Raw genomic sequence first — 20,009 nt, 5'->3', positions numbered from 1 at the left:
CCAGATCCATAAATGTGCACAGATGTTTAGAAAACCAACTTTTACTGGAGGAAGGGAGAGCGCTGGCTGCGTCCCTGCCCCGGGGGTGTGCTGCAGCCCCGCTGCGCAGCCCCAGCGGTACCCAGCTCCCAGCATGGCTGAGCCGCGCTCAGGGGGATGGAGGGCTGTGGTTTGGGTTTCGCGTGCTGGAGCTGGGCTCACTGATGGCAGGGACCCCCTCCTGCGAATGGTGGCACCCCACCATAGATGCAATACGTGCATATATACATACATGTGTTATATAGACACACATGCATGTTTATGCATGTTTGCGTGTGCATACACACATACACATACGCGGATATATGCACATGCATAGACACATACATACGTACATACATACATATATATACATATGCACATGCATAGACACATACATATATATACATACATATATGCATATACGTGTGTGTATACACACATATATATACACATATACACACATGTACACACATATACAGACGGGTACACACAAAACTATGCATACAGATATGCACACACCTATATGTACGTACACAAATATACACACACATATATGTGTATGTGTGTGTATACACATACATGCACATACATACCTGTAGACACCCCCCCGACGCGGACTCGTACAGGTGTGCGCACACAGCGCACCTCCCCGCGGCCGGGGCAAGGGGGCGGTACTACAAGTCCCGTCATGCCGCGGGGCGGCGGCGGGGGGGCGGGGTCCCGCGAGGAGCGGCGCCCCGCGCCCCGCCCCGCCCCCCGCCCCGCCCCCGCCGGTGGGGTGCGCGAGCGCGCGGCGGCAGCCGATCCAGAGGGCGGGCGGCGCGGTGAGGCGAGGCGCGGGGAGAGCAGAGCAGAGCAGAGCAGAGCAGAGCAGAGCAGAGCAGAGCAGAGCAGGCGCGGCAGCGGAGGAGGAGTCGGTCGTTGTGAGGGCGGCGGAGCCGGTGTCGGTCGGGTCGTTCTCTCCGGCCGCTTCCCGGCAGCTGCCGTCGCTGCTTCCCGGCTTGTGGCTCGCAGCGCCGGCCCGCCGGAGCCCGCGGGGGCCGGGGGGAGCGCTGCGGAGTCTCCTTCCCCTCTCGCCCAGCCGGGGCTATCGTCCTCCGTGCGGCTGTGAGGAGACGGGGACGGAGGCTGAGGGCTGAGGCTGCCCTTTTCCTTTCCACCCGCTCCCGGCCTCCCCCCGCCGCCTCGGGGAGTTGCGGCTGCCGGCGTGGGGTGCCTCTTCCGTCTGCTTCCTTCCTCCTTGGGGTGAGTATCGCGCCTGTCGCGACAGAGCCCCAGCCGCGCGACCGTATCGTGAGGAGGGCTGGGGGCCTGCCCAGGGGCTGCCCGCTTCCTCGGGCTGCTTCTCCCCCCTTACCCCCCTTCCCCGCCGCCTTGCGCGCTTTGTGCTGCGCCTCGGCAGGGCTGCCTTTTTGTTGCTGTTTTAAAAATAATTTTTTTTTTTCCGCGGGTTTGGGGAGTTTGTTGTCTTTTTTTTTTTCCTTTTTTTTTTTTTTGTTTGTTTCTTCTTTCCTTCCCACCCACCGGAGTTGGCTGAGCTCCGCTCTGGGGCTGGATGTGCTGGGGAAGCTCTTTGTCACGGAGCGGCCGCCGAGCCGCCTGCCCTCGGGAAAAACATCAGTTTAAAAAAAAACCCCAAAAAACAAAAACCAAAAAAATCGTTCAGTATTTGGACTCCGAGGTTTTGTTGAATTCGGGGGGTGGGTTTTTTTGGCGGTGGTGGTGTTACGTTTATTTTTTTTCGGGGAGGAAAGAGTCCCCCCTGAAGTCTCGGCTCCATTTATCGCAGCCCCCTGTGCTGGAGCGTTGAATGGGAGCAGCACGCAGGCGGGTGAAAACAAAACAAAGGGGGATTTTGTTTTGCTGTTGTTAACCTGCAAAATCTTGGTGGGAAAGCTTGCTTCTTTTTTTTCAGCCCCTAGCTCTCCCAAATTTGATGTTGTTTTACTCTGGAAGAATCCAGATAGCCGGTAGGTAAGTTGTGTCTTTTTAATTTTAAGCTTCTTGGGGAAATTGCAAGGTTTCTCTCCCGTATCCCTAGCCTTGGCTTTTTTGTGAGCAGCCTGCCATCCAGCGCAACTTTCGTCGGGTTTTTCTTTTCACTCTCTCTTTTTTTTTTTTTTTTTTTTTTTTTTCTCTCACGTAGTTAAATAATGCGGTTTCAGGAAGAGCTAATAGCAGGGGGACATTTCTGCCTGTAACAGCCATGGAGAAAATTTTTAAAGGCAGGAGAGAGGAAGAGCAGTTGTGTTTTCAGCTGAATAATTTTTGCCTCTTAAAGGGCATGTTTTAAAGTAATTATTATGTTTTTATAATGAAAGCTTGTTTCTCCCCCCCCCCCCTTTGTTTTTGTTTTAACTACCCCCTCAAAAACTGCAGCTATTTCACCTCTGCAAAATGCAGCTTCTAGAATACATGCAAGCAAAAAGCAAGTCTAGCTGTAATGCTTGTCTTTCTGGCCTTACCTTTTAAAGGCCACCCATTTGTTTTTTCTGGGACTCCTCTGCCTTGAAAACACACTACTTGGCAAGTAAAATTACAAAGCATTTCAGCTAGATAGAGCTGGTGGTTCTGCATCCGAATAACGATGGGTTTATTTTTTTCCATTTTAACATGCGTGAGGGGCGGGGGGAAAGCCGGGGGAAAAAAGGCCGTTTCCGGTTTCTGTTCAGCAGCTTTTCATTATTATTTTTTTTTCTTCACAAAGCAGCAGCCAGATGACCTGTTGATGATACATCTTTTGTTGCTTTTTATGCCGAAAGGCGCCAGTAGGTTAGTGGAGATGAAAGCTTCAGCCAAGCAGGCTACCCAGATTTTCGTTTGCATGTGTTGTTGTGCGGTCCGTGGCTTTGTAATGTTTTAGGGCGACAATTTCAGAGTGAGTAATGTAGTGCCAAAGTTCAGATGTCTGCATGGGACACTTCCCCCTCTCCTCTCCCCTGCCCTCCTTCCCCCCAGGAAAAAGCCTGGTTTGTAGAAAATTGACCACCCATAGTTGGTAAATTAGACTCTTTTAGTGCCATGTAAAATAAAGTGTCCTAACTCTTTTTGAAGTCATATCAATGGCCAGGCAGGAAGCTTTAGGAATGTGTTTAGTTGTATGTATGCAACTACTGGGTACCTTAAGCTTAAACGTCTCCTATTTTAAATGAATTAAACTTGTAGGAGCACCTACGTTATGCTGAGTATAGTCTTGTGAAGTGTGCCTAATGAACGTTTCCATTCTTACTAAACACAAATGTATTTCTCATTGCAGCAGGTCACCATGCTAGTGTTCATCTTGGAAATTAAAATTATGAGTAACTACTAGTATTTCAGTTAAAGCAGAACTTGGATATTAGTATAAAGTCTATCTGCTACAACCTTTTTGTATTTTGGTATCAATACTGGTTTCTATTAAGAAACTAGGCATGGAAAACAGGATCGTTTCACTTCAGGATTGCTAGCTAGCGACTGTGTGTTTGTAGATGCAAAATAGAGCATCATCTGCTTGGAGCCAGTGATATTTAAAACTCTTACTCATTTGGAAGGAACTAATTACAAGTATATTTTGATATAAAATGTCTTCTTAGACAGGAGCTCTGGAGTACAGGAAAGCAGAAAACCAAAGCTTTTTGTAGATGCTAATCCATGCCCTGAGCTAAAAAGGGAAGAATGAGGGTGTTTCATGAGAAATTAAAGTCATCTTTAAGTGCATACTTGTAAATGAAATTACACAGTTGATTAGGAATTCCTGCAGGATGCCAGTAATTGGAGGTACTTGTTGCTAGCTGGTCACTGTGTGCCTTGCTGGTTAGATCGTAAAAGTTTTGACTGTAGGTGGCATCAAGAGAAAAAAGTCCAGCTCTTTTGCTTCCCAGACGTTTGTTCCTTCATCTCCAGATTCGCAAGTGTGCTGATGAACTGTCAAAGGAAGTGACAGCAAAGAGGTGGTGTAGGAAGTAGGTTGAGCACCTCTAAATACTGCTGAGAGAGTTTCAGTGGAAAAAAGTTAAGCATGTTTCCATCTGATCTAGTTTCTGTTTCCTTTCAATCTACTGGTTAACAGGATGCACCAGTAAATCTCATACTCCTACTCTAGTCCCCTGATTCTACTGAAATTGATATTGCATCTGTAATCAGGCTCAGTTAGTCTACCTGGATGGAAGGATTCATGGGGAAGAAGGTAAATAGTAGTTTAGTTCTGATCCCATGAGGTGCAACTCATGTCAGTTGGGCAAAGCTGAAGTGGCTCTGTGTCTCCCAGGAGTCCATGGGCAGCTCGTGGGATGGATTTCCCTCCCTGTGCTGCTGTAGGCTCTCCAGTGCTAGGTGTGGGCTGGGGTAATAGGGTAGCATCGTGGTATTCTTTGTGGCCTTAATGTTTTGAAGTGGATGCCGCAATTAATAGTCACAAGCGATTGTAAGTGTTTCTTGTTTAAAATGCTTGAATCGATTTATTCAAAATCTGCCTTCCAGGTTGAAAAAGACAGAAGTTCTTTGGCATGCTAGGAATCACGCTTAAACTAAAAAAAGCAAGCTCTACGCTGTTGCCACTTTCTCCTAAAAGCAGTAAAAACTATTGACAATAACTTCATTTGCAGAAGAATTACAGCCTTGCACTATGAATATGTTCTTTTCCAAGTATCCTATATTTATATTTATTTGAAAAGGAGATCTTGCTTCAAGTAGGAAGAGGTGCTTTGATGCTTTGCACGAGTGAGAGCGTGGCTTACAGGCTACCTAGGTGAGCCCTATGCCATGGTCGTCTTTTGCTGACCCGTGTCATGTGATTTGGAGCACCAAATGTTGCTAGCTGCTCAAAATGACCTTTCTGGAATAACCCTGTAGTCATTAGTGGATGTATAATAGTTCACTGGAAACTACAGGCTCTACAGCAAAAGTCTGTTCTCCTCTGCTGACACCCTGTGCTGAAGGTAGGTGGTCATAAATACCAGTCTTGCTCCAGCAGCGTCTCCTGGCTGGCATACTAGGTGTAAATGCTGTAAGGTGGTGTTTGGGGACGTGGGCTCAAGTGTGAGCTAGTCAGCAGCTTGTTTGATTCAGACTGAATGCAGCGCCTGGCTGGAAGCATTTGGTTAAAGATTGATGGTATCCTCCGGTCCCTGCCATGCAGGAGCACAGTTCAGTTCATGACTAGGTAATAAAAGTTAATCTTCTGACCTTGTTTCTTAATCCATGCTGCTGAATTCAATCATAGTGACTTGACTGCCGTCCATGGTACATACTTATATAAATGCTGAATTTTGGGCTCAAATCTCATGCACTTGAGAGCAGAGTGGACTGAACCTTGCAGTGCATTTCTGGCTGTGGTTTCAACATTGGGAGTGTCCTATAATTTTGCTCTTCTAAATGAAGGTATATGGCAGTTGTCAGAGCAGGAGCGGTCAAAACCTCTTACTGGGGTCCCATAATTATATTCCTGTTGGGAAGAGGATGCGTTCGATTCACACTCACATTGCAGTACTCTCCTTGTTCACCAGTAGAGTATGTGGTAGAAGACTTTGGATACGTGTCATGCTGGCTCAAAACGTTCTTGATCTCCCTTGATGTTAGCTATAAAGCTATGTCAACCAGATGTTTTTCTGTGCCGACCCTGTTTATAGCAGATAATTGCATAAATGTGTTTTTAGAAGGGAGAAAAGCATTCCTTTTGGGAGGAGTTTTATTAATAGTACAGAGATAGTTGGGCTGGAGAGGTGCTGGTCTGGCTATATTAGATAGGGTGGGCATGTATGTGTTGGGGTGAGCAATTGCACCGTCTAATTAACAGGAGTTAATCAAAGTCCCAGATGTAGGCAAGCTTTTGATGATAGAGTGCTTTTGTCAGCCTGTTAGTTTACATATTTGGTATTCAGGGAGATAAGCATGGTGGTTTTGGCAGAAAAGCTTTTGTCACTAAATGCTGCATTTCAATTTGTGGGTCTGTAACATTTGCTATAGTGGCTGAGGCTCTGCATTGTAGACAAGTCTACAGCATAGCACAGAAATGAACAGCAAGGAAGGCAGGAAAAAGCTGAAGTTAAATAGACTTAAACCAGAAATGATCTACAGAGTGTTTTTTAAAATTATTATTAGGATAGTTGATAATATGAATAGCTACTAGAGAATGCTGTTTTGTGGATTGATTGAGGTTTTGAGCAAGTGGGATATATCAAAAAATATTTTGTAGGTGCTTGCAAGATAGGGGATTGGAGCAAGTTGGTTGAGTAAGTTTCTTTGGGGGATAGTTTATTGGAGATAGGACTTCAAGAGAAGATGGGAAAAAAAACCCAAATAAAACCCCCCAAACCAGAAAAACAATAAACAAAACATGAACTCCTGCCTAGCCAGAACTTTCTTTAAGTAGACCACCATCAGTGTTTTTTTGCTTCCCTTGTCAATTTGTTCGTCTGCCTGGATGTACTTAGCTGCTTGTATTTCAAGTATGCAATGTTTCTGCAAGTATATAGCCCATTGGGCTTTGTTACAAACACTTAAAAAGACTCTTTCCTGAGCTGGGGTACCCATTTTCTTTCATGGGCAATGTGGGGGATAGAGATCAGATGTGAAGGGACTGATTTGTTTTTTTTAAAATTTGCCATTGGCATTGGTGGAGCTCAAGGCCTGCAAGAGTTTCTGGAGGCATAGTGAGAGCAAACTTAGTGATCTGATCTGAGCGTCTCACCCTGTCCTGCTCGCCTCTTCAGTGCTCCTGCTTAATTGTCTGTCTGTTCATCTGAACGGAGTAGCGAGCAAATGGAAAGTAGCAGCTGTTGAGTTAGTTTCTCCCTCCCTTCTGCCAGCTTGTCCTCTAGGATGGTAACCCCTTGACCTGGGTCAACAACATGAATGTCTTAATTGTTCTTTGGGTCAGGGCAACCAAACTGGCATCTCTGTGTTAGATGTAGCTTGAAATGTTTCCATCCAGCTGGTCATCTTTTCCCGACAAGTGATCAGCACCAGCTGTGGCAGCACATGAAGCACCTAGGCGGAGCTGTGGGCTTTAGGTATGGGAACTAATGTGCCTCTATGTAGCCTGCACATATGGCCCTTTTAACCATCAAGTCCGTTGGGATGCTGTAAGACAACATTAAGCTAAAAGCAAAATTAAGCTTAGGGTTTCATGTGTTTGTAGTTCCTTTTCTTGTGTTAAGATCGTGCCTCTCTGACGGTTACAGATCTGCCCCAAAGTGCCCACTTTCCCTGCCCTCACTTCCTTCTGCTTTTAGTGGTTGAGCAGTATTCAATAGTAAGGACTTGATTTTGAAATTGTACAAACTTGAGTACTTCATCTGTATTTTCTTTGTCCTAAGACAAATTGTTTGTGTTAAATGATAAAAGTGGTCCCTGAAGAATTCCTGCTAAGAAATCTCAAGGCTCCTCTTCTCTTAAGTGTTAATATGTATACTGAGATTTTTGTCTGATGCTACCTTGATATCCTTTCTACTTATCTGAGGCAGTTGTAGTTTAGTACAATATTTTTTACAAGAATAAATGTTGCCTTAATCATGGTTTAACACAAGGTTCAACTGGGAAAATAAGTAATGGTTCTTTTGTCATATCCCGTAGCTGAACTATTTATTTGGAATGAGGTTAGGAGAAAAAATCCAAAATGCATCACACATGGAGGCTTACTACAAAGTAATTTGCTTCCTTTTAAAGAACTTGTTGCTTATTTTCCTTCTTTAATGCACCTCTTGGGATAAAATGCTAATTCTAAAAATATGTCAGTTCCGCCATTTCCCACTAATATATTTTTTTCTTTGGCTTAGTTTGCTTTTTCCCTGAGCCACTTTAAATACTCTGAGGAATGCTCAACAGGGAAGAAAATAAATGCACGAAGGTATTTGAATTGCTGTATTTCAAGGCTATGGAAGATGATTTTGAACTTCTGTTCTACAGTGAAAAGGAGTACAGGGGCCTCAACCCTTAGCTGATGTTGCAGGTAGGGTATCTGCTTCCTCTTGGATCTGGCTCCTTTCTACTGGGCAGGCGCTCTGTTTTGAATTTAGGAAAGAAAATGTAACATGCTACTAAGGATGTCAAAATCTTCCGATAGAAACTGGGAGAGCTCTTCATGTGTAGGAAACCAGAGCTGTTGACTACTCATGTATGGGAAACCAGAGCTAGGGACTGTTCAGCTAATATTGCTATTTCCATCTTCATGATCAAACTTTGATGGTAATTTGGTTTTGGATTTAGGAATGCTGCTTTCAGAACTCCACAAAAAGCTGTATGATGCCCACAAGTGGCATGAGTCTGTCCATGCATAGCTTCCTAGGGGATGTTTTTCCTTAAGCTAAGTGTGTGCTAGTATAATCTATCTTCTGTGCTTGAGTGGTGGATGGTCCTATCTTAGCATTAGGACACGACATAGGCTTGAATGGCCAACACAGATGAGGCCAGTAAACTTCGGCTCAAGAGGAGGAGGAATATTGCTTGCTGTATGCTTACTTGTTAAAGAGTTGGTATGTTCAAGTGATTTAGTCTTTTGTCCTCTTTTTCTGCTTTAAAAGAATGAATTAAAGCCCCATGTAAAGACCATCTCTCTTCTTACCCAGAAAATGTTTCCAGCTTGTTCTCATGTTGGATATAGGTTCTGTTTAATTGGCATTGTAATGTTAAAAATATTTTTAACATCAGTAGTGATGATTAGAAGTTGAATAGTTAGAGGGGAGAAGATAATAGTCAAACTGTAAAACAAGTCATCATGGTAACACCTGACTTCAACACCTGCTATTTGTGTGTTAGGGGGTATTTGTTTAATGTACCTTCAGCAAAGAGCTGGGAGAGATCCAGCTCCAATTCCCTGAAACTTATGGGGGCAAGCCGCAAAAACTGCTTTTTAACAGGGAAAAGATCTAAACATTTTTTTTCAGATAGGTAGTGCAGAGAACTAGAAGGCCCAAAAGTAGGCTGTTGGAGTGTTTCATTTGTTCTTTCTCGTGTGATAATGTTGAGGCAAATTTGTGATGGTAGTGCTGACACTTCAGATAAGGGCTGCTTCCTGCTCCAATCTGCTGTCCTGGCACCTCTTATAGTTAAACCATTATATATGTTTTTATATACATACATATAAACCATATATATAAAAATCATATGTATATATAACTGCATGTCATACCTTGGGATTAGCAGACCAAGTTTAAGACAAATTATATTGTAATGCATATTAGTCTGAAGACAGTTGATCACCCCCTTGTGCTTAGATGACTTTCACGGCCAAGTCATCTCTTCTTGATTCCTGTGGTAGGTTGTTCCATCATACTGGATCTTTGTTCTTTGATCTTTCTTTTTTTTTAATAAGGTAATTACTATGCTGCTGATAGCCCACATCAATTGTTTAGCATTCATTTGGTGCTGTATGTGGTGGATGAGAAATATCATTCCAGTAGAGCTTTCCCTTTTGGTGCAGCATGAACTGTTGCCTGTTGGTTAAGATTTCTGTAAACTACTCAAGGTTGTTGCAGAGGGCTGGAGTGTACCATGGTGAGGGTAGCAGCTGGGTGTTTTTTTCTTTTGGTTTTTAAAAGAAGTGTTGCATTATTCTGTTGAGGCAGTCAGCCACCTGCTGAAGTTGAGGAAGTCAACTTGATCATGCAAACAGATAAATACACGAGTAGCTTTTATTTTTATCTATTTATTTCTTTTCTTGCACGTGTGCATATTTTTACAGTCAGTACTGTGACCAGTGTATTAGCTTTGTCTGAGGCTTTTTGAGCAGCAGATGTGAACATAGGGTAGGTCCCTGTACCTCTCACTGATGGCTGAGAAAGGCCAGGATGCTGTAGAAAAATCTGGGGGCTTATAAGCCACTTGTGACTTAGATACAGCAACTACTTTTGAATTTCTATGCCAATATATATGCACTGTTTAATTTTTTTCTTCATTGAAATAACTTCATATTTCACTGTTCTGAGATACGCATAGTTAGCAAGGGAAACTCCTGCCTCTAGAGGGAAAGTGTTAGAAGCACTTTCCTGCAATCTTTCACTTACTGTAACTTTGGGGAGGAGCTTGTTTAAGTTGGCAGTGTCTAAAAAGGAGCAGAGATAGGAGCCTGATCCACAAGATGAGGGAAGAGTTAACCTTTACCTTAAAGCCAAGAGGGACCAGTTGCAGGAGGAAGTGAAGAGCTTATTTACTGTGTCAATAAGCATGTGTAGCAAGCATCTGGTGTCTTTCAGTCTTAGTCCACAATAGCAAGTACTGTAGGGATGCTGCTATTATTTTACAGCTATTAATGAGGAGTATTAACAGTCAGATTTATCTGGCTGTTTTGTTATATATTTCAAAACCTCAGTCATCAAGAAATAGCAGTTTTAAAGATCTAGATAATGCTTGGCTTACATGTAGAGTAAGATAGCGTGAGAAGTTTCTTGCATTGCTCTGGGCAGATGTCAAGTGTAGCATCGCCTGTTTTCTCTTCTCTTGCTCTCCAGTTTCCCAAGGCAGGGCTGGGGCTGCAATCCTGTGTCAGCACCTTGTACTGGCCTTGAAGACAGGAGGGGTGTGTTCCCTCCTGAATCCCTGGGAGATGTGGGAAAGGATGTGTAAGCCCTCCCACATATAATAGCAGAAAACCTAACAAAGCTAGAATTGTGCTCTAGTCTCCTGTCCAACTAGGAGCTCAGTGTATGGGAGGTGGTGGGGAGAGGAACCTGTCTGATGGATGATGTCTCCAAAGCCCCAGATGGGTGTTAGACTTGTCTCCCCTTTTTTTTTTGTCCCTATTTTAATAAAGGTGAGGAACTCACAGGTGTGTTGATGCTTAATTTGCTAATGTTTGGAGGCTGCTACAGAAATGTGAATTAGTATTCAGTTACTAATCAAATCTAGCTCTGCTCTGAGGCATGTAAACTAATGAAGTACCAACAAATGTGAAGGTGGGTGAAAAAACTGACAGAGCAGTGTGAGTTCCCTAAGTTCATGCTTCCCATGTCTTTTTTCTGCTTCCACCGTGTCAGATGTTTGGAAGTGTCAGTGTGACGAAGGACCAGATACAGAGCTTATCTGAGGCATAAGCCTGATGCTAAGGAGGAAATCACAGTGATTTGGAATATGGGGAGGCATAATGTCTGTTCGTAACCTTTGTCACAAGTGCAATGGATTATAAAATGACAAATACTGATTCTCTGCCAGTCGGCATATGCTCAATTCAGTATTACACAAAGCACGCCAATTAGAGTTAATACAAATGTTCTCTCAGAAAGATCACCTTGATTTATTTTTTTTCAGATGCATAAAGTAGAAATAGTCTGAGGCTTACTGTTTGTTCTTTAAAGTCTAAGTGCTATATTTCTAGCTCTTGGCAGACATTGTCCACAAGTACTTCATGTTCCATTGGGCTTACGCCAAATTTAATGTACTGTGTGTACTGAAAGCATCAAAACCAGACTTACTTTAATTTTAGATTTTACAGCTACCATTATTGATTTTTCTTAGAGCTGTTCTATCCAATCTGCTATCGTTTTAATTTCTTTTCCCTGCAGGAATTTGGGGAAGGATCTTGACAGTCTTTATTTGTGTGGCTAGGGACTGTTTATGTGAGTGAGAGCTGTAGATCAGACGTCTCTGCAGTGGCCAAATTCTCCATTTACAGAAGCTAAATCAGCACACTGCATTATTTGTGAACTCCCGTCTTTAATACTACTGGTATTCTGTGACTAAGGATAGCATTATAGAGTACATCAACTGTCTTTCAAGAAACTTGAATTTTATAAAAACCTGAGGTGGGAAAGGACTGTAACAATCAGCTAAACATACCAAAAATTGTGAACTTTCATTTTGCAGTGCTTGTATGCTGTTTGAATAGAAGTCTGCCTGTAAGACCTTGGACTCTGAAGAGACAAAAAAAGGGAAGAGGTAGGGGAGAGAAACAGAGCACAAGTAGGAGTTATGGTAGGTAGATGAGGAAGGACATAACTGAGGGAAAGAATAGGGTATAGTGCAAAACAGCCAACCAACACGGGCTGGAGCGTTCATAATGCTACAGTCATTAGGTCTGCTGATCCCTGCCTGACAGCTATGTCTGCTGGCCTTGTATTTTGGCCGTTCATCTTTTATTTTCAACCCTCAGGGCCAAGTAGCTGTGCATAAGCATGGCTTCTGGCCAGGTGGCTCGTAGCCCGCAGAGTGGAGCAGGATTCCCTTCCATTGTGCTCGTGTGGAAGAGCATGGCACTCAGCAGAGCCTAGTTTTTCCCCCTCTGCCTCTTACTCTTTCTGCTGAGCCTCCTTTTATTAAATGACAGTCTGTTTTGGGTTTCTGCTTTGCAACTTTACCTTCTGCTAGTGTTGATAGAGTAAAGTTGCTCAGCTCTTCAAAGACATGCATCTAAGTGGGGAAGAGAGGCATCTCTTGATACAGAGAGACTTAAAGTCCCAAGGAGTTCTACACTCCCTATTAATAGTCATTATTGTAATTGAAGTATGTGGGAATTCCAAGTTAGTCTTCATTGTAGGCTTAATCATGTCACTCTGTTTTTTGTTAGGCCTAACGCTTATGCTGATGGATTGAGTGTGGTTTTAAGTCTAACTTCTGTTGTCCAGTCCTCAGCCATAGTTTATAGTTCAGACTTTACTCCATCTTAAGGATGGGGATTAGTCTTCAGAAGCATTACTTAAGCTTTGACAATCTTCAGATACTATCCCACAGTCTTCAGAGACTGTATTTTCTGTCTTCCACCTGTCTTCTCATTCCAACTTAGAACATGTGCTGGAGTCTCTGTTGGGACCTGTTCAATTTCTGCAGTTTACCTTTGCCAAGCAGTGCCAGAAGATGCTTTCCCAGCATGCAACCAGATGACCAATTTGGAAGAATTATTGGTAGAAGAGTTTTTGTAACTGGATCCTAAGATGTGTTAATATTAGTATACCCGAGTTTTATTGTAGCAACTGGTTATGGAAGTAACTTGCATTAATGTTAGCAAACTGTGCCTCATTTTTGCCTCCCAAAAGGGTTTTGGTAATTTTTATCTTGGTGGTGTACCTCATAAGAATTGGTGCTACGTTGTGCTGCAGAACTGAGCAGACTGATGGTGCTTGTCTTCCTCTTGTCTCTTGAGCTGTCCCAAGTCCTAGACACCCAAGCATAGCTAAGACTGTAATAGAAAAATTGTCCTATGGAGAAATGTACAGGAAATGACTAAATCTGATGAAGACAGTAGAAAAGACTGTTGTAAATGTGCTTTTGTAACTGAGACAGAATTTAAAATTTTTAGTTTATTGCTGTTACTGTGCTTGTTTTCAAGCTTAATTTTCAAATTTCCTTTATATAACCTTAGTATTAACTCACTATGCATGCTAATAAGATTATTGCTGTACTAAGCTGTCCTTTGCTGGTGAATGTAGCTTTTGTTACCTAAAGGAACAAAATCAGTTTAATAGAAGAGTAAGTATAAAGAAAACAAAATCAGCTCCAAAGTTAAGAATAGGAGTAGTTATGTTCCCTTGTTTTTCAAGATTAAACACAGCTTTTAAGTACTGCTCAGGAACAAACTCTATTTCCTGTCATCTCACTATTAATTAGTCCATGCATTTAAAAGTACATAATTTGCTCTTTTTCTGGAAATGAACACAAAGTCCACTATATGAAAGGTGGTCCCAGCTATCTCTTCCTGTCCTGTGTTCAGATGCACGCATGGAACCTAGTAAATCCAACTGAGGAACAGATTGGGGCGTGAATCTGTGGACACTATGGTTGTGCAAGAAACTTAAGTGTCTAAATGCAGGGCAGCAGGCAGGGATGCTGCTTTTGGAGGCAGTGGTGTTTTATGCTGCCTTAAAGTTGTTTAACGACAGAATGTGCTCCTGCTATATCTTAGTGGTAACAACTAAGTGCAGGCATTCCTGCAGGTCATGAGAATAGGTGATAAATAATAGTTCTGTGATGTAGTGCTTCTGTCTTTGCATGTGAAGCTCATGCCTCTGCACTAGTGGCCAGGATCATCAATGAATAGAACAATTTATTTTGGAAAGGAACTCTGGAGATCATCTGGTCCAGCTCCCCCTACTCAAAGTAGTTTGAAGTTAAAGCCAGCTCTTTCATCCCTTTATTTTGCATGGTCTTGAATAGCATATAGCCAGGGTGTCTGCTGACAGTACTAGTCTAATGCTTACCTGCAACTGTCAAATCTTCTGTAAATGTAAAACTTAGACTTATCCAGTATAATTCCAGAACATACTCTTAAATTTCAGTAAATCTTGAGTATGCTGAAACCAACTGACTGGTAACTGAATTCCTTGAATAATTTTGAACAACTGTTTGAGTTGCTCTGCACTAGCAATGCTGACTGGACACAAGAGTATATGCTATGATCAAAGACATGTTATTCGTGCTTTTCTCAGAATGCATTTACTCCAGTGGACACTGAGCCAACATTGATAAAACTCTATGAAACCATTCTTTACAGTGGCTGTGAGCAACAGGTAGACTTCCCACCTGTGCCTCTCCCAGCTGACAGTTCTCAATTGCTGATGCTAGCCATTTGGTGCTAATGTGGATGGGGCTTAACCATATGGTCTTGCTCTGACTTTCTCTCGCAGTGTTGAAAAATGTCCTGTCTGCACTAGCAGCTAACTGATCTGAACCCATTGTTGACAGCCACCATCATCAACAGGTCATTTTCCCTGTGCGAGTGTGACTTTTCATTATGTATCGTAAATCCAAGTGGAAGTGCGGTTACAATCTCGTGGTTCTTGGACATGGTGAGTTTACATCTACACAGTTGCTTTAAGAGAACAGACGTTTCTACTTGTACCTGAACTTCTTCTTTAGGTGAAAAATTTGAAGAGAAATTTCAGTAACTACTTCTAGAATTCCCTTAAAATAGACCTTTTATTTATATCTTTAAGATTTTGGTTGAGATTAGTTGCTAGAAGTACAAGTGTAGAACAATACAAACTATTAGTATTGTCTTGCTGTTACTGTCTGTAACACTATTTGTTCTCTAAACATTGTGTTTTTTTAAAGTGGAGAGAGAATGGTTTAAGTTGTTCGTTGGACAGCATCTCTGTACAGCAACCACCAGCAGCTTTTATAAAACTGCAGATGATTATATTAGAGAGCTGCCTCCTAACCTGTACCAAATTGTACTTTCTCATGCCCTGATGTTGAATTTCTACTGAAGGTTGTTTCCAGAGGCTCTGAGCTGATACAATATTTATTGCCTGCTGAGAACAATGCCTCCTCCCTCTCATCTCCCTGGCCTGTGCACACACATAGACCCCCTGCTCCCCAGATCTGAGTTGTGCAGCCCTGCACCCTTTTTTGCTCCAGACCTACTGACCAGAGTTTTTCCACAAGCTGACTTTTCTCACTAACTTGAGACAAACAAATTTAATCACAAGCGTTTTCTAAGATGTTCAGGGAGCTGTGTCTCAAGTTTTGTCATTAGACTGACTATATGCCCTTCTTATGTGGTAGGCTTAAAATTCTTGCATTTCTTTCCATAGCTTTGTCTGTGAATGGATCTGTGGCTTGTTCTTTTTCCTTAGCCCTCTGGTTTGAGGACAACAGCTGCTGCCTCCTCTCGCTATTGCTTGCACCAAAGTAGTAATGTGGTGTTGTGAGAATATCAACTTTTCCTGCTTGGACCAGTTTTCATACCAAGTTAATGCTAGCGAAATTGAGAGTACAACCTCAAGTACAATGTGTGTGATTAATAGTGAGAAGACTTTTGGCATATAACTTTGAAAATGTTTACAGTTTTATTTTACATCTCACGGGATTGGAGCAAATAGGCATGAGATGCTAATCATAATAATGTTTTTCATGATCAAAGGTATCAGTACTTCAATGGCTGCTATTTTTGTTTCAACTGCTGAAGTCCTAAAACTAGTTATGAGCAGTCAGTATTGGTGGTTAACAGCCCAAAACATTTTAAGTATAGAAAATGCCACTTCATTATTCTCTGTGAGTTTGCTGACTTGAATTCATGCTGCATGTTTATTTTAGTTTCTGATCAGCTGTGTATTCCACTGTGCCTCTCGATTTTCTATCAAGCTTCTATCATGAGTGAATTCTTATTTCAAAATTACTTAACTCTGCCAGTGCATTTCAAGGTGAAGCTCAACAGATAGTACAGTGTGGTCTGAAGCTTTAATAGTAGTATAGCTGTTAGAGCTTTGTTTATCAACTCAGGAGTCTCATCTATTAGGAAGAAGTTCCTATCTAATGAAATGTGGTAGGTCAGACAGGACTTACCATGTTCAAGTACTTGTGTATAAGCCAAAATACTTGCAACAAACTTAGTAAGAGGGTCATTCCTTAAGAGTTGTGGAACACAGCTGAAGCTAGTGGCTTGAGAAGCTGGAAGTTACCTGGCTTTTGAGTGCTTCATCTCTTCAGACAAACAGTACACAACTCAAACACTATAGCTGACATTAAGCATTGTCTCTGATGGCACTGTAATTATTCTGAAGGTCTGGGGCTTATACAAAATCAGAGTGGTGAATTAAATTACATGTCCAGCCCAGATCTGCTCTAGTACAGTCTTGCTTCAGTAGGCTGATCGCAATCTTGCTTATGCTGGTTAATTCAGTTGCCTTCAATGCAGTTGAATCCTTACTTGCACCTGCATAATTGGGCTCAGGTATCAGGTTTGGTGAGGTGACCTGGTAAATGAACAAAAGCAGAATTTGGACTTCAGTTTCTTTTCCTTGCTAAGTATGCTTTTACTTTTTTTTTTTCTTTTTTTGCACAGTATGCCTAGAAACAAAGTCCTGCTGCCCAATACAATTGATCATCTGTTAAACAGATGAGCTACAAACCTCAGCTTTATTTTTGTGAAACATTTTGAAGGCTTAATATAATAATAAAAAGAGAGAGAGAACTTGGTCTGTTGCTACATTACTGTGCCAGGAAATAATCCTTCCTCCCTGACCAGTTCCTTAGCTGTTCCAGCCATGGTATGATGTAGTTTTATTTTTTTAACAATGGCTTTATTTAGATTATCCTTCTAACTAATGGTTTTGGCATGCTTTAAAAAGACACTTAAGGAAGAGGATCTTGTTGCAGTATTCCAATCTGGACTAAACTTAGAGGCTGCAAGTATTTTTATTTTTTTATTTAATTTAATTAGAGATTCTTCATTTGCGTCGCAGTAAAAACTATCTTTGGAGCATGTTGAGTTTGCAAGCAGTTATCCGAAAGGCTGAAGTTTTGACAAAGGATGCAGTCTTCTGTACACTGGAGCTGCTTTAGATTACTCTGTGCATTTCTGGTCGGAAAGAGATTCCATGTTGCTTCTGATTAACAAGAAAGCTTTTCTTAGGATCTTTGATTTCAGTTGGCTGCCACTTCACTGGGAGTTTTGATTGTAATATTTCAATATACTTTTGTGTTAGGTCTTCTGCTATCTTTGCTTAACTTTTGTATTCTGGACCTTTATTTTTGCAGGTAAAGACAAGTCTTGCTGCTTCAGTGTATACAGCTATAGCGGTATTGTTTTGGGTTTAGGTAGACTTCTATATCAAAAGTTAAGAAATAAGCACCATGCTATAACTTTGGGAGAAACACAGATATTTAAATATATTAATAAAAAAATTGGTGAGTAACATATGTGGATGTTGGGACAGAAATCACATTTATTGTGATTGTATTAACCTTTTCATTTTGCTGAGTGAGGGCGGGAGACCTGAAAAGACAGGTCTAGGTATAAAAAGAAGCCCAGTAATTCCTAAACTTGCACCCCTTAATGTTAGGCTCGGTCCTGTTCTTAAAAGAAGGACCTAGGAGAAGTAAAACACACAGTTACTCCCACAGTTGGACTTTTCACAAATCCCAGTCCAGCAAATGTGAGCATGCTTAGTTTTAATACCAGAAGCAGTAAAAAATAGCTCTCCGTCACAAAACTAGGAATGCGCAGTTATTCCCAGAAGTGGTGCTTTGCTTCACAGGCGCTGAGCTCTAACTCACAGTTCTCATTGGGCAAGTTTCAGGACTGAAGCTTGGTGTCAACAGTTGTGCTTCTGAATTTTGGCTATGATGTTTGTATCCTTCTCTTCAGTAATTATAAGAAAAAAATTCTTATTTCTAATGTGAGATAGGTACTATAACTTTGATAGATTTTAAATATGATGAAAATTATATAGCCGTATATCTAATGTTACTGATACAAGTTCTTTCCCACCATGTTATTAAACTATACTTTCAAAATAAAAAGTTTAGATCACAGCTTGGTTTTAAAATGAAGACTTTTTTTAGAAGATAGGTTTTTTGTATTTGCCTGTTTTTATTGTTGTTTTTTAAAATTTTTATACAATTAAAATGAAGTGTCTCCCTTCTAACCAGGAAAAAAAGCCTCAGTCAGCTTGGAAGTGGTTACTAAAAGAAAAATGCTTCACCTCAGAAACTAGTAAAATTATTGGAGCTGATAAACTCTTCATTATCTTGGTTTGGTAACATTCTATAGTGTTGATATCATTTTAGGGTTGTTTGGTGCCCCTGACATTGCATCTTTTTGTCCTAGCAGTCATGTTTACAGACAAGGAATAAGTATTATAAAAGAGAGGCTAGAGGAGGGCAAGCTTGTGACAGTGCTGTATTTATTTGTAGAGTTCAGAGTTTATTTTGGGGACATGAAATTCACACACTTTCATCAGTGAAATGCTAAAAGTACAGAATGACTTCAGAGTTCTAAAGAGTTTAAGTACAACAGTGGCTGTGAAGCCAGAGAGTCTTTTCTTTGTGTAGAGAATATATATTACTTCTATAGCTGATGTTGAAGCTGAAGTGAGACTGAGCATGCTTGAGAATTTGTTTTTGAAATTCTAAGTGAAATGTCTGCCACTAAGTTGCATCCAGGCAATACATACTACTAAAGGCAGCAACTTGCCTATTAGTTGTCTCAGCTGATCAGCCTGACAAACTTGTAGCCTTTGTCCCACTTGCCTGACACTTCATAAACTCATCTGCTTGTTTAGTGTCAAATTGGCTATGTTGACTTTGCCATATTGGTAGTTCATTAGTTTATTTAGTATGTCTGTTGTATAGTATAGTTAGTTACTTGAATGGGCTTCCTTAAAGGTGGGTTTTTTTGTTTTTTTTTTTTTACTTTGACTTTGCATTGGTCCAGGAGCTTGAATGTGGTCAGACATCTCTGCTGATTCTGGGTAGTAACTTCTTAACATGTGCTAACTTGGTTGCCTATGACTGTTCATACCCTCTGCAGCTGTATGGTGGTGTTCTGCTCCGCAAATGGATGACATGAGATGTCTGTAAGCAGGAGGGTGACTAATGACAAGCAGCAAATTGAGTGTGCGCAGGACTTCTGCAAACCTTTATGAATGCATGTGAATGAGGCACCACTGTGCTCAGTATGAGCAGCTGTTAGTAATTTGAAGAAATGTTCATAAACAATGTCAGTCCTGAGAGGGCTGCTCTACCGCTAAAAACTTGTGAAGATTACTTCTGAAGAGCCAGATTTCTTGGAATGAATGAGTCTGCAGTGAATGGCTGACTACAAAAGGGCAAGTGAAACAGTTCCTCCATACTAGATTATTACTAGTAACTTAGCTATACTAGAAAAACAGGACTTAAGGTTTCTGTGGTGTGCAGAGGTGCACTTGAAGGTACCCAAACAGTAGTCCATTGGTAGCCTGTATGGGTATCTGGAGTGCACACTGTGGGTTAAAGTGGAGGCTTCTCTCAGTCCCTTTCTCAAGATTCAGAAAGGAAGAAGTCTGTATTATATTAACCAGTCACTTTGGTTAATAAATAAGTGCATGCTGTAAATCATGTGAAGTTGATTTCAAAACTGTGTAAAGTACTACTGTGTTCTGCATTGTCTCGTACTGTTTAAAAATTACTTAGTCATGGTGCTGTCAAAACTGCAACTTTTTGTGGCTATATGCTCTTTTTGGTATATTTGCCTTTCGGTGTTTCCTATTTCCTGAATGGAAAAATTTTTCTTTGAGAGAAAACGAGTAATTCTTTATACAGCTTAAAGCCTGCCTCTCAATGCATACAGGTACAAAGTGCAAAGCCAAGGGAATTGCTAGAAG

The 20,009-nt window shown here is 41.5% G+C and overlaps 1 protein-coding gene across 11 annotated transcripts in view; it reads left to right on the top strand.

The window, feature by feature from the left end:
* The first annotated feature begins 872 nt into the window (after positions 1–872).
* The window catches only part of PELI1 (pellino E3 ubiquitin protein ligase 1), a 48,556-nt gene continuing 29,419 nt past the window's right edge, over positions 873–20,009 (top strand). For 2 of the 11 annotated variants that reach the window (XM_030022896.2, XM_041125368.1), the window contains exons 1-3: positions 875–1,266; positions 1,937–1,995; positions 14,550–14,711. In XM_030022896.2, the coding sequence (XP_029878756.1) occupies positions 14,657–14,711 (55 nt within the window). In that variant the 5' untranslated portion in view covers positions 875–1,266; positions 1,937–1,995; positions 14,550–14,656. Of the gene's footprint in view, positions 1,267–1,936; positions 1,996–14,549; positions 14,712–20,009 lie in introns of all 11 variants that reach the window. The other 9 variants (XM_041125370.1, XM_041125369.1, XM_030022897.2 and 6 more) reach the window with 9 other exon arrangements.

The sequence above is a fragment of the Aquila chrysaetos genome, chromosome 8, assembly GCF_900496995.4.
Source record: "Aquila chrysaetos chrysaetos chromosome 8, bAquChr1.4, whole genome shotgun sequence".
Taxonomy (NCBI): Eukaryota; Metazoa; Chordata; class Aves; order Accipitriformes; family Accipitridae; genus Aquila; species Aquila chrysaetos.
Note: the sequence above shows the minus strand (reverse complement) of the source record. Positions and strands in the feature narration are given on the sequence as shown.